At 40.3% G+C, this 13,121-nt stretch overlaps 1 protein-coding gene across 1 annotated transcript in view; it reads left to right on the top strand.

The window, feature by feature from the left end:
* Positions 1–13,121, top strand: part of LOC311002947 (chaperone Ric-8A) — a 17,042-nt gene extending 3,921 nt beyond the window's left edge. The window contains exons 3-15 of the mRNA XM_083994559.1: positions 3,677–3,771; positions 3,870–3,917; positions 4,612–4,629; positions 4,752–4,841; positions 5,841–6,457; positions 7,626–7,761; positions 7,875–8,063; positions 9,382–9,476; positions 9,642–9,792; positions 10,876–10,971; positions 11,063–11,207; positions 11,720–11,999; positions 12,502–13,121. Of these exons, the coding sequence (XP_083850685.1) occupies positions 3,682–3,771; positions 3,870–3,917; positions 4,612–4,629; positions 4,752–4,841; positions 5,841–6,457; positions 7,626–7,761; positions 7,875–8,063; positions 9,382–9,476; positions 9,642–9,792; positions 10,876–10,971; positions 11,063–11,207; positions 11,720–11,999; positions 12,502–12,631 (2,085 nt within the window). The 5' untranslated portion in view covers positions 3,677–3,681 and the 3' untranslated portion in view covers positions 12,632–13,121. The remainder of the gene's footprint in view (positions 1–3,676; positions 3,772–3,869; positions 3,918–4,611; positions 4,630–4,751; positions 4,842–5,840; positions 6,458–7,625; positions 7,762–7,874; positions 8,064–9,381; positions 9,477–9,641; positions 9,793–10,875; positions 10,972–11,062; positions 11,208–11,719; positions 12,000–12,501) is intronic.

The following is a 13,121-nucleotide window of genomic DNA, read 5'->3' as shown; positions in this document are numbered from 1 at the left end:
AACACAGAGTCCAGACCTGAACCCTATTGAGAATCTTTGAAAAATGAATGCAACTCTGGATGGAAATAAATGTTGTGACATTGCAGAAACTTATTATCGAAATGATGCCACAGCGAATGCGTGCCGTAAACAAAATAAAGTCCAACACAACATTAGAGTGTGTGACCTTTTTTTTGGGACTGGCAGTGTATATAGGTAAAACAACTGGTGCAAAATCCAAAAAACATGTTTTACAAACCCTTAACCCATCTTTTGATAATGTGTCGGCCCTCGAAAAAATATATTCCTTTTGCTTAATAATAATGATGATAATAATAATGATAATGATAAACAGAACAATTCCAATAGGATTTTCACTCCAGTCTCAAATCATCAGGCTCTCAATATGTCTTTATAGGTGAACTTTTTTTTTATTCACAATTTTTACTTAATTTACACTAGATTATAGTGTGTTATAGGGCATTTATTAAATGTTTATAGTGCTTTTGAATATTTAGCCTAGAAGGTTAAAACAAATAACTACTGGGTATAAAATGTCCCCAAACACATTCATTGAAAAATCCATCCTCACTGTATATATGGTGCCCATTGTCATCTGGCCGGGGACTACAGCAGGATATTAGCCATGCTGGCTAAAGCTGCCCTTTTTACTGTATTTAATGCAGTTGATTAATTGGGACTGTCCACGTACAATAAAACAATAAAATATATAGTACACACAGTAGGATATGGTGTCAATAGCTGATTCATTTACAGGACTCCACACCTTACCATCATCTACCATAACAGAGAATAGAAAGAGGCAGGGTCTCATTTTACGGGAAAATATATGCATCACACAAATACCCATGGTCCAAGGACTGACCCCTGAGAAGTCCAGGGTCATGAATGGTTTCAGCTTCTGCCAGTATTTAGTTTCCCAGGTGTTGTGTCAGCTAGTTATGATGTTGGTCTGTGTCAGGATGAATAAAGTAGAGAGTCATGACTTTGCATGCGTCAGTGACAATGGTTGTTTTCTCCAACTGTAAAGGTCACTAAAGTTCATCGGCCTCTTCTCGTTCTGACCTGTTGATATCTCAAGTGTCTCATTCATCTTGAGGGAATACACGTCCACTTCCAGGAGGAGCACTTTGTCAGCCCTCCTCTGACTTTTCTCCCGCTATCGCTGACGTAGCGCGCATCCTGTTGTTGTAAGCCGGCCGCTACCAGCCGGCCACTTCGGCCTTTTTTCTGCCCTGCTTCCTCTACCCACTGGGCACAAGAGTGAGCATCCTGTCAGGAAAGCCTGTCTTTCACTCACATATCATCTTCTCACAGTTTACAGTCTATTAAAGGTCACTCCAGACGCTCTGCCACTAGTGTGTAAACATCTTTTCCAGTTAACCTACTTTGAGCCATCATCACACACACACAGACTGCCAGAATATTTTATTCCAGTATGTTCGCCTTCACCCCTGTAGTACCCAGGGGGCAAAGCAAAAAAAACGGACACGGAGCGTTGTAAAAGGTTTGACACCAGAAATGATATCTAGGAACTTCAAGGATTAAAACCTGGGTGGACAACCCGGTCAACTAGCTGCTGGAAAGCTACAGGGGCCAAAACCCCTTTCTTGGGTCATTTTGCTGGCAAAATTATGTAAATGCAAATATTTAGGTACTACAATGGCATAAATAGTCATACAGCTATAGCATTTGGCAGAGAGTATCTTGACACATAGGGGGAGGCATGAAAAAAAGATTCTGGGGTTTGTTGCAACTCGATTTTAAGATATCACCGTCAACATCGCAAAAACAGTCCAAGATAGCCTTTCTATCTCAAAAGCTCCACTTGCTGTGGCCAGTGGTCTTCTCTATCTATCTGTTCACTTTGGGGAGACCAGAAATAGAATGGTTTCTGATCATGCCAATTAACATGTAGTTTTTCACAATAGGTGTTGCATTGTTTGGAGACAGCCTGTAGCTTTCCAGTAGCTAGTAGAAAGGCTAGCTTGGACTCATATGGAAGCTTATGAATTAAGGACATTTTCTATATACATGTTAGGCATAGATATTCTCCATAAAGTGCTGAAAAATAATAATTTTCATGAGAATTTGTCAGGCGAACAGTACTTTTTTTTAACTTTTGGAATGTTGAGGGTGATATCTTAAAATCGAGTTGCAACAAACCCCAGAATCTTTTTTTCATGCCTCCCCCTATGTGTCAAGATACTCTCTGCCAAATGTTATAGTTGTATGACTATTTATGCCATTGTAGTACCTAAATATTTGCATTTACATCATTTCGCCAGCAAAATGACCCAAGAAAGGGGTTTTGGCCCCTGTAGCTTTCCAGCAGCTAGTTGACCGGGTTGTCCACCAGGTTTTAATCCTTCAAGTTCCTAGAGATCATTTCTGGTGTCAAACCTTTTACAACGCTCCGTGTCCGTTTTTCAAAAAACTGGGATTTTGCCCCCTGGGTATAGCACAGATTGATTTTTGTTGTGTGAATTAGCACCACCTGTAGCTTGTGGTTTGAAGTTTGAAGTTTGAACACAAACATTGTTCAATACAGTTACACACATACTGTATTATGCAAGAGATAAAGATTAGACCAGAAAAATAGCTCCATCTTGTGGGAGCAGACACAGGCTTTAGAATTAAAACATGCACACAATGTGTTCACTGTGTATTATCATATATGAATGTTTTTTCTAAACAAATGTTCAGATGTTGTAAAGATGTGAGCTAATACTAATATTGCTACAGTACAGTGCTTTTGAAGCCATCAGTTACTCCAGCGTGGTTATGCAACAGCTAGAGAAGCGTGATAAGAATAAAATCTTCAGTGTCTCCTGAGCTATTAACAGATTTGAGTGAAATAGTGTGTTAAAACTGGACACACACAGAGAAAGAGAGAGAAAGCTGTGAAGCACAAGTCTGGAAAACCTATGAGAGGTTGGAGGGTCAACACTGAGGGATATAAGCTTAGAGTCCATTAGTGGATTATAACCATAACCACTCCATGGCTACTGCATCTCTTGTGGATTAAAAGAGAGAGAGAGAGAGTTAGGCTGAGTGAATGAGTGTGACTGGAAGGCAAGTGCACTGAGCAAATTCAAAGGCAGAACACAGCACGCTGCGTGTACTGTACGTGGACTGAGAAAACGAGCTGCGGCGAAGTTGGAGCGGTGACAGCGGCGCCTCGGGCCGACAGGGTTTAAGTGGTTTTAGCCTGGCTGATAAAGTCAATTGTCCAAGGTGAGTGTGGACATACTGTGAAAGTGAACTCTTGTTATCTCTGTGTATCCATCCATCTATCCATTTTTAGGTAAAAACTGAATTGGAAAGTATATCTATATGGATAAATGTCATGTTAAAGATAAAAATTAGTCTTTTATCTGCCAAAAAACATCAATCAGTGATCAAACTGATGTCTGATTGTGATGATTTGATGGTATGATGACTATTTTACTAAACAGAATCTTTTCTGCTCTTTAATTGTGTTTTATTCATCTTGTTTTGAGTTTATAGGCAAATTACAGACAACATATAAGGCAGATAATGTGTTTTTATCACTGTAATGCATAACCTGTCACTGTCATCCTCGTTGTTGTTGTTGTTGTGTAACTTTAATTTTGTTATGGCCTGAATGATTATTACTCTATGTCTTTCTTTCTATGTGTGTGTGTGTGCACAGCAAGCATGGATGTGGACGTGGAGGGGATTATCCAGTGCATCAAGCAGGGGGATGAGAACGGTGTCCAGATACAGCTACAGGACTTCAACAAAGAGGTACTGTCTGTCACACACAAGTACACACAGTTTTGATATCCACACAAGTACAACACACTGCTGCTTATTACATCTGCACATCGTCTCTCTCCCCACAGTACGCGCAGTGCTTCTTCTTTGATGCGGAGGAGAGGGACCGGAGGAAAGTAAGCCAGTTTGTGTTGCCGCCGCCGCTGCTGCTGCTGCTCATTAACGCAAAAACAAAGCTCACAGTCGTACCTCTGTTCTCCCAGCGTTCTCGTAACCTCACCTTTAGTTATCCTCTCCCCACTCCTCCTTGTCTTCCAGCCCTCCCCCCACCGCCTGTGATTAGTAATTCTGCTGTATCAGTTGTATCCCTGATCCTCTCTCCTTGCCCCGCTCAGGGAGATTGAGCCCAGGCAGAGTGATTGAATAACCAGCATAGCATACCCCCATGTTAATCTATTCCACACTTTCAGCTCTGTCTTTCGCAGCAGATCTGAGGCTGTATTCAAAAAAACATCCTCTAATTGGCTGAGTTTAGAGACACTCCTAACTTTCAGACCAGAAGGGAAGTTTTCAGTCTAAAAGTAACTCACAAAACATGTTACAGCTAAAAGGAGGTAAAAGGTTAAAGTCAGGCCAAAGGAACCACATCACTAGGTAGTGCATGCGAAAACAATTAGTTTTTTTTTACATAATTAAAATACATAAATATTAATGTCATTGATAAAAAATGTGAATTTAATCTATTTTAAAATTATAATATTTCATTAATTTGAATATATTTTACATGTATTTCTCACAAATCTGCACTGCATGATTTTCTCTCTTTTCCGCTGCGCTGCTCACTGAACCTGGACTGTTCACCATCTAAAGCAAAGGAAACTAGACGAGGTACAGTGCTGCCAGTTTATTTAATGTGTTGCTTTTGGATGTACAGATGAACGCCCTGATTAACCCATAATACAGTGCGAAGAACTTCATCCTATTTATCCTGTCCATGTCCTGCTGTACAGTTCAGGAAGAATAAAGTGAGGGAGTACGCTGACTCGGACTCTGACTGTGACGAGTACGACGAGGAGGATCGGGGGCTTATCCTCAGACAGGTAACTGACACCATCGCTCTCTGCATACTAGGGCTGGGATGATATGCTTTTCTCCCGATTCGATTCTTCTACGATTTTTTGGATGCCGATTCGTTTTAAATTGCGATTCTACGATATTGCCGATTTTTTCGATTTTTAGTCTGCATTTTTAACACCAAACAGTTGAATGATTATGATTGTCTACAAACTATTCCAGGAACCATATTTCCCCCAAAAATACACATCACATGTAAGTCAGTTTTTAAGATTTATTCAGCAGCAATATACTATATGTTTACTCTCTTTTCAAAAGCCTGGACTGCATAAAAGAGGCAAAAATAAAAGAGTAGGCTATAGAAAAAACAGGTTTCTGAAACCTTTCTGACAAAAGGAGATATAGACTGAGGTAAACTGCTACATTTGAACATTTATCTGCACACAAACACTGTAGGAGCCTATAAATTAAAGCAGAAGTAAGCGATCCGGTCGTTTTGGCTAACTTCCTGTCAGCCGATGGAGTTAGCAGTCCCCGCCCTCGTCCCTACTTCACCACATTCACGCGCATCCCTTGGCTGCACACACAGAGAGGACCGCCCCTTTATGCCGTTCTCTCTCCTCATTGGATAAAGGTTGTAGGATACAAGGAAACTTTTCTCCTCGGCTTACAGCAGAGCAGAGTGACTGACAGACCCGTGTTTCAGACCAAACACTCTATAGAAGTGATTGCTGTCGGAAGATATAACTATTTAAGACTTATATATTAACACAAACATTCTGCTTACTTCTGCTTTAACATACTGCATAATAAAGTGAACTTAAACCCTTTTCAAAACCTGGACTCTCTGTATGTAAAAAAGGGGAACAAATGCACATTGCATAATACTGTTTTTTTTTTTTTTTATCGATTTTAAAATCGTCAAAAAAATATTGCGATACTTATGTGAATCGATGTTTTCTCCCACCCCTACTGCATACCCAGAGCTATTGTCAGTGACTAAATGTCTCTGTTCCTGTCCTCAGAATTTAGCTGTTGTCCTGGTGAGGTTTATCAGAGCAGCGGTTAAACCTCGTCTCTTGAGAGTAACTCTGCGCAGCCTGAGGATCCTGTCCAGGGACAAGAAGGTCCTGGCCCCGCTGGTGACCGACGGCGCTCTCCTGACTCTGGCCAAACTAGCCGGGCTGACCACCAGCAATGCCAGCGACACCATCGACGAGCCCACCGACCCCGACTCTGATTTCTATGACAACATCATCGCTTCTCTGGCCGAGGCCAAGGTTTTGCAGAACCGCACCGTCGAGGATGACACCGACGACTTTGACCGACCCGAGGGGGGCCCCGACTTCGACGAGGACAACGGCAGCGTCGTCAACAGCGACCCGGACAGCATCAGCTGGTGCGGGAGCCACAGGACCAGCATCAACGAGCTGCACAGAGGCGGCGTCCATCACAAGGAGCTGGAGAGAGGAAGGAAGGACCGCAGAGAGAGCAAGATGGAGGCGGAGGAGGAGGAGGAGGAGGAGCAGGAGGAGGAGGAAACACAGTCAGGAGAGGAGGCTCAGAGAAAAGAGGCCATGAAGGTGTTGTGTAATGTGGTGTACAACAGCACCTGGGCACAGGAGCGCTTCAGTGGTCTCAGGTGGGTTTATTCAAAGGCTGCACACACACACACACACACACACACACACATACAGTTTTAAACACAGCTGTTCTTGGCCCATTTTGCCATTTCATATTGCGGCAGACAATATCACTTGTTGTTTCTTGCAGCTACAATAAAGTGTGATTCAAATTTCTTTATTAGGATTAACCCCTTGAGGTGTATCACCTCGTTTTCGAGGGGGTCCCAAGTAAAAATAAGAAAGAAAAATAAAGAAAAGAAAATAGAAACAGATAACAAATACAACATACAGCATCCACACACAAACAATGAAAAGAGTAATCCAGACATTACAAACATTACAGCCTAAACATACATAAAATAGTGAGCTATTACAAGCAGTTAACTTGAATGCAAAGCATATTATGAGGTATAATAGCTATATTGTACATACAAAAATCACAGCATCCAGGACTCAGAAATGGGCAGTAGGTGGGTCCATCTCATGAGGAGATGGTGAAATAAAATGGGGCTTCAACAACCCATGAACAGTCTAGTGTTTCAGGTCATACATGAGCATTCAACCTTAAAGTGAGATGACAATGCACGCTTAAACAAACTAAGAGTAGGGAGGGATCTGATGTTAGCAGGTAGATTATTCCAATCAGCAGGAGCTTTGGACTTGAAGACTCTTTTGCCGATGGCCTTTTTAACTAGAGGAACGGTGAAGAAGAGCTGAGAGGTATGTCTCACTTGGTGGGTTGATGTAAAACGAAAAAGATACTGTTTCAAATATGGGGGATAATTTAGCTTGTAACTTTTTTCAACCTAAATTCTTCTCAAATCAGGGGAAGGGAGATTGAGGTTTTGATGCAGTGCACAGTGGTGTGTGTATGGAAAGCACAGCCAAGGACAAATCTACAAATTCTCTTGTAAGCAGTGTTTAGCTGGGCTAGAACAGATTTAGGAGCATTGAGATAGACAACATCACAGTAGTCAAGTAAAGGAAATAGCAGTTGAGTAGCAAGTTTCTTCCTGAAAAAACAGTGTGTCAAAATATCATTTAAATCAAACCCTGTTATTAATCTGTAGAAAACAATCTATTCAGTCGTTTGTGTACACATATAACCCGACCTTAGACTCGAGAGCCAATTTGCTTGATTGCCATAACCCTAAGAGTTGGCCGTCTTTCTTTCTTTCCCATCAGCCTCATGTGTGGTCTCACGGAGCGTCTGTCCTCCAGTGTCAGCTGCTCTTGTCCCTCCAGTGTTCAGTTCTATGAACTCCGCCTCTTGTTCCTCATCACGGCACTGCGGCCAGAGCTCAGCACTCAGCTCCAACAGGTGACACAGCCACACTTCCTGCAAAGTTACTTAATATGTTAAATATGCAGTTCAGTGTGTGCTATTGTTGTCATGGTATGCGCTAGATCACGCTTTGTTTTTCACTTCCCCAGGAGGGTGGGGTGTCCATCCTCACAGCAGCCATGGAGAGCTGCCTGGAGGTTCAGTGGAAGGAACAGTACGAGTGTGTGGTGAAGCCGGCAGCACAGCCGATCTCTCCAGAAGCTTCTCAGTGTATCGTAGAGATCCTGAAAATCCTCTTTAATATCACCTACAGCACCCACAGGCAGGAGCCCAGTGAGGTCAGTGAACATGCAGCGTCTGATAAACCTGCCATCCTTTAGGTGTAACAGAGAGTGTACCACAGAAGTTATTTTTTTATTATAATGATTATCATAATTCATCTTATAGTCCAGTAATTTTAAGCCAAAAAAGGGGTCAACGTTGAACAAATTGCAACAGAGGCAAACTCAACTGATTTTGTATCCTCAACATGTCCTGAATGAGGGAAAAAAAGCCCCGAAGAATCCCATTAGCGGAAAGTTTTGAAAAAGACCCAAATATAGGCCATTCATAAGCGTATTCATTATTTTTCTCATGTGAATAGGGTAACATTTTTAACCTTTAGATATCTCCATGAAAATTACTGAGTTGATTACTTACATTAAGACAAACAAAAAATGTATTACAAGTTTTTTGAAATTCTTTGTTAACATGAGCAAATTTACATAAAGTTGCATAAATTGCACCGTTTTGACGGCACACTTATGTATAAAGGTGCTGTGGTGGTACCAGCTTGAAAATTGTTATGAGTTGACTCCATCGGTCAACCGACAAGAAACCACTTTAAATTTCAAGATGACTGCAATTTTTCAAGAATCCGTCGCTGCAGGAAGCACTCGTTTTACATGGTAGCCTAAGCGCCCTAGCTCATTAAAGCTACAGTTGGTAGGCTGACGAAAGTGAAAGTAAACTCCGTGACTTGGTCTGAAATTTCAAGACAATACACAGGTCCTTTTATGAACCTCTGGAGTCAACTCATTCCAATTTTCATGCTGGTACCACCACAGCACCTTCATGTATACATGTGCTGCCAAAATGGTGGAATTTATGCAAATTTGCCCATATTTACAAAGAATTTCAAAAAACTTGAAATACATTTTTTGTTTGCCTTAATGTAAGTAATCAACTCAGTAATTTTCATGGAGATATCTAAAGGTTAAAAATTTTACCCTATTCACGCGAGAAAAATAATTAACAGGCGTATGAATGGGCTATATTTGGGTCTTTTTCTAAACTTTCCCCTAATGGGATTCTTCAGGGCTTTTTTTTCCCTCACTCAGGTCATGTCGAGGATAGAAAATCAGTTGAGTTTGCTTCTGTTGCAATTTGTTCAACCTTTTTTTCATAAAATGACTGGACTATTAAACTGTATGGCCAAAACAGAACAGCAGCATAACATGACTGTTACTGTTCACATCTGCTAAATGCACCATCAACTCCGTCTCTCTTTGAGAAAATGTATAAATTGTACTAAACTCCTAACCATCCTGACTTCTGTATCTCAACTGTGTTATATGCCTTATTTATCCACATTATCCACAACTGTTCTCCTCTCAGGACGATGCAGCTCTTTACCGACACCTGGTGGCGATCCTGCGTCTGTGCATGATGAGGAAGTGCTTACTGTCCAACGACACCGATGAACTGCAGGGGTGAGGGTGACCCAAAGTGAAGATGAACAGAAAGAAAATTGGCAATAGCAATGACGCTGGTGTATTTTTCGTTCATTTGAATATCGGTGTGTTTACTTTATCACTCTTTGCTCTGTTATACCATCTCATTCTCTGCTCCTGTGATGTTCTCTCTCCATGCCACAGTCACACAGTCAACCTACTGACAGCTCTGCCTCTCCAGTGTCTGGACGTGCTGCTCATGGTGCCTCCAGAGCCCCGCTCAGAGCAGTGCCAGGGCGTCAACATGGACTGTGTGCACATGCTGCTCATGTTTATGGAGAGGCGTCTGGACTTGGTGAGGACCAAAGTATTTTGGAGAGAAGGGTTGAGATGTTTAGAGCATACTTAGTTTGTTTCGGTAACACTTTACTTGAATAGGTATTTTTTAGTTTTAGTTTAAGTTTATTTCGGACATGTTAAAAGAAATAAAACATAATACAGAAATGGACAGACATAACATATAAAAACTTTGCGAAGACAACATATGAACAAAAAAAATATATAAAAAAATAAAAATAAAATAATTGAAAATAAAGGTAATTTGATTTTTTTTTGTTTGTTTGTTTGTTTGTTTCATATCCGAAAAGGAGCGGGAAGAAGTAAAACTTATTTACTCCCACCCCTTATTCATAAATTATCTATCAAGTTATCTAGTCATTATTACTTGAATTTATCTATCAAGTTATCCAGTCATTCTAATCTATACAGTAAGTTAATTTATGAGTTATTTAACTGGATTTATTCTAATATATTCTTATATTTATATTTATATACATAAAGATTTATTCTAACATATGATTACTAGTCTTTATCTCTCTATATAGTCATATACATATAAAAACATATACAAACACATTCATACATACAAAGACAAACTGAAAGTAACATGAAATATTATTAGTATTCATAAGATTGATATCAAACTGTCATAACCATGACGTAACAGCTGTCATAAACATCAATGAATACTTATGACAGCTGTCATTAAGTGTCATTCGGTAAGTTATGTCACTTTTGATGCAAAGTTGACATTGTTTGAGATGTCCTTGTTATGAGAACTTGACATAATTTTTAAAGTTTGGCAATTAGGTCTGCTATGACAGTTTAAATTGTCTTTATGTCAAGTTGTCAGAACAAAAACATCTCAAACAATGTCAACTTTGCATTAAAGTGACATAACTTACCGAATGACACTTAACGACAGCTGTCATAAGTATTCATTGATGTTTATGACGGCTGTTATGTCATGGTTATGACAGTGTTATGTCAATCTTATGAATACCTATTCAAGTAAAGTGTTACTGTTGTTTCTAAAGAAAAAAAAAAAGTAAATGTTCAATAACCTGAATCATTTTTGTTTTGTGTGTTTAAATCTCAGGGTGAAAAGATGAAAGAGAAGCTCACACCGATACTCAATCTTCTGACAGAGAGCTGCAGGGCCCACAAAGCAACACGTCATTACATCAAACAACATGTAATAACCACTGTCAAAAAATGACCCATGTCACATTTTTTTTAATGAAATACCATAGACAATTGAAATGATAATTTATCCCTATCATTAGATCCTGCCTCCGCTGACAGACGTATCCCACAGGCCGGAGGAGGGCTTCACAGTGAAGAGTCAACTGATCCGTCTCATGACTCATCTGGATACAGATCTCAAACACTGTGCCGCTGACCTCATCTTCGTCCTCTGCAAGGAAAATGGTAAGAGCATCACTTTCTCTTGATTAAGGATGAAAATTCAATGACAAAGTCTAGTCATGAAAATAAAACACTTCACCTTAAAATTATCTAAGGAGATCAGGACAGTACATGTACTTTTTGCTTTTGTTGAGATCTGACAGTTTTATGATTCCAGCAGTAGTAGGGCCAACTTTTTAAAAGCCTCATCACCTCCCAAAAATGTGCCTGGTCATCACTTAAAAGCTTTGCTTCTTGTTAAACACATCACATATTTTATATCTACTCTCTTCAGCTGTTCCCTGTATCTGAAGAATATATATTCAGATCTAGATGGCTGCTATGTGGAATAGAAAAGTTTTTCTTTTTGAAACTCAGCCTGATATGATCTGAAACTTTGGGCTCTTTGGGTTTTGAAAGATGTTTATGTGCACAACAATCATCCATCATGTGTGAGTGTTGTTGTTGCTTCCTCTGTAGCTCTATTTTGTGTGTTTAAAACAACCATCATCTCCCATCACCCTCACTTCTCCCAGTGAGGCGTTTTGTCAAGTACACAGGTTACGGTAACGCAGCGGGCCTGCTGGCCACCAGGGGCCTGCTGGGGGGCCAGGGCTCCAGGACCTCCAGCTCTGGCGCCCACTACTCCAGCGACTCCGACTCTGACACCGAGGAGTACCGCGAGGCCAAAGATCGCATCAACCCGGTGACGGGGCGGGTGGAGGCCGAGCAGTCCAACCCCATGGAGGGCATGACGGAGGAGGAGAAGGAGGAGGAGGCCAAGAGGCTGATCATGCTCTTTAACAAGCTGTCCAGGTCGGAGAAGCACCAAAAAGACACATTCGATAATCAAAAATGTATTATAATAGTAATAAACTTTTATTAAAGATAATAAAGATTATTAGTTTTAAAGATGGAGAAGAGTGCTAAGGGAGGAAGATGTATAACCTTGCACTGAAAATGAATTGGTATCAACTAAAATAGAAGTAGAGTTTTAACTCCAAAAACTTTTTACTTCCAAATTTGAATAAGCTGAGGTAAGAAATCTAACTCCAACTATAACATTTTTAAGACCTAAAGATTATATTCTCTATGGCACATATATTAGATATCATAATTCACTGTTCCCTACCTGAGGTTTTACATGAATATCAAGAAGTTTCCTTAATGTTTCTAGAGAGGTGAGGGGGAGGCGAGAGGTTTCTTTATACTGTGATCACTGACTGGAGTTTATTTCCTCACAAATGAGGACAAGAAGAACAATGTTATTACTGATGATCATAATGTTCATTTCTGCCTCGCTCTATGTGTTTTGCAGAGACAGCATCATTCAGCCGATGGGAGTGGACGCAGAGGGGAAGATGATCCCAATGTCAGGCACAGGGGAGGGGAGGTCTGAGTCAGAGAATGACGGAGAAGCAGAGGAGGAGGAGGAGGAGGAGAACTGAAACATGTCCAATCTACTCATTTATTCATTCATTTTTTGTAAACTTTCAGTTTCTTCAGTTTGACATTGTAAACATTTGCTGTAAATGTTTGCACAACATGAACGTAAAATGATGTAGTTCTTATCCACACCCAGCCCACATTTTTTTTTAATGTCTTCTACTTTCTATTTGTGGTTTGAACATAGAGCAGCAAAACTGGTTTGAGACATAAAGGAAAATCTGAATTGACAGTAGGTCTATTAAGAAGTGATTTAATGGTAATAACATGATAATATGCTTAAATATCTGAATAAAACCTTGAGATCTCAGTGTTTGTTGTGATATTGCGTCACATGATTCAAAGTCTAGTTTCATTTAGCTGTGTCTATCATTTCATTGCAGAGTGAAGTGCAAATAGGCCACATCTAGTACACAGTAACCCACAAAATAAAGCATGATGAAATAAACATCAGTGCAGCATAATTACTTCTCTCTGCACAGTCTCTGATGA

The sequence above is a fragment of the Trachurus trachurus genome (assembly GCF_905171665.1).
Source record: "Trachurus trachurus genome assembly, chromosome: 19".
Classification (NCBI taxonomy): domain Eukaryota; kingdom Metazoa; phylum Chordata; class Actinopteri; order Carangiformes; family Carangidae; genus Trachurus; species Trachurus trachurus.
Note: the sequence above shows the minus strand (reverse complement) of the source record. Positions and strands in the feature narration are given on the sequence as shown.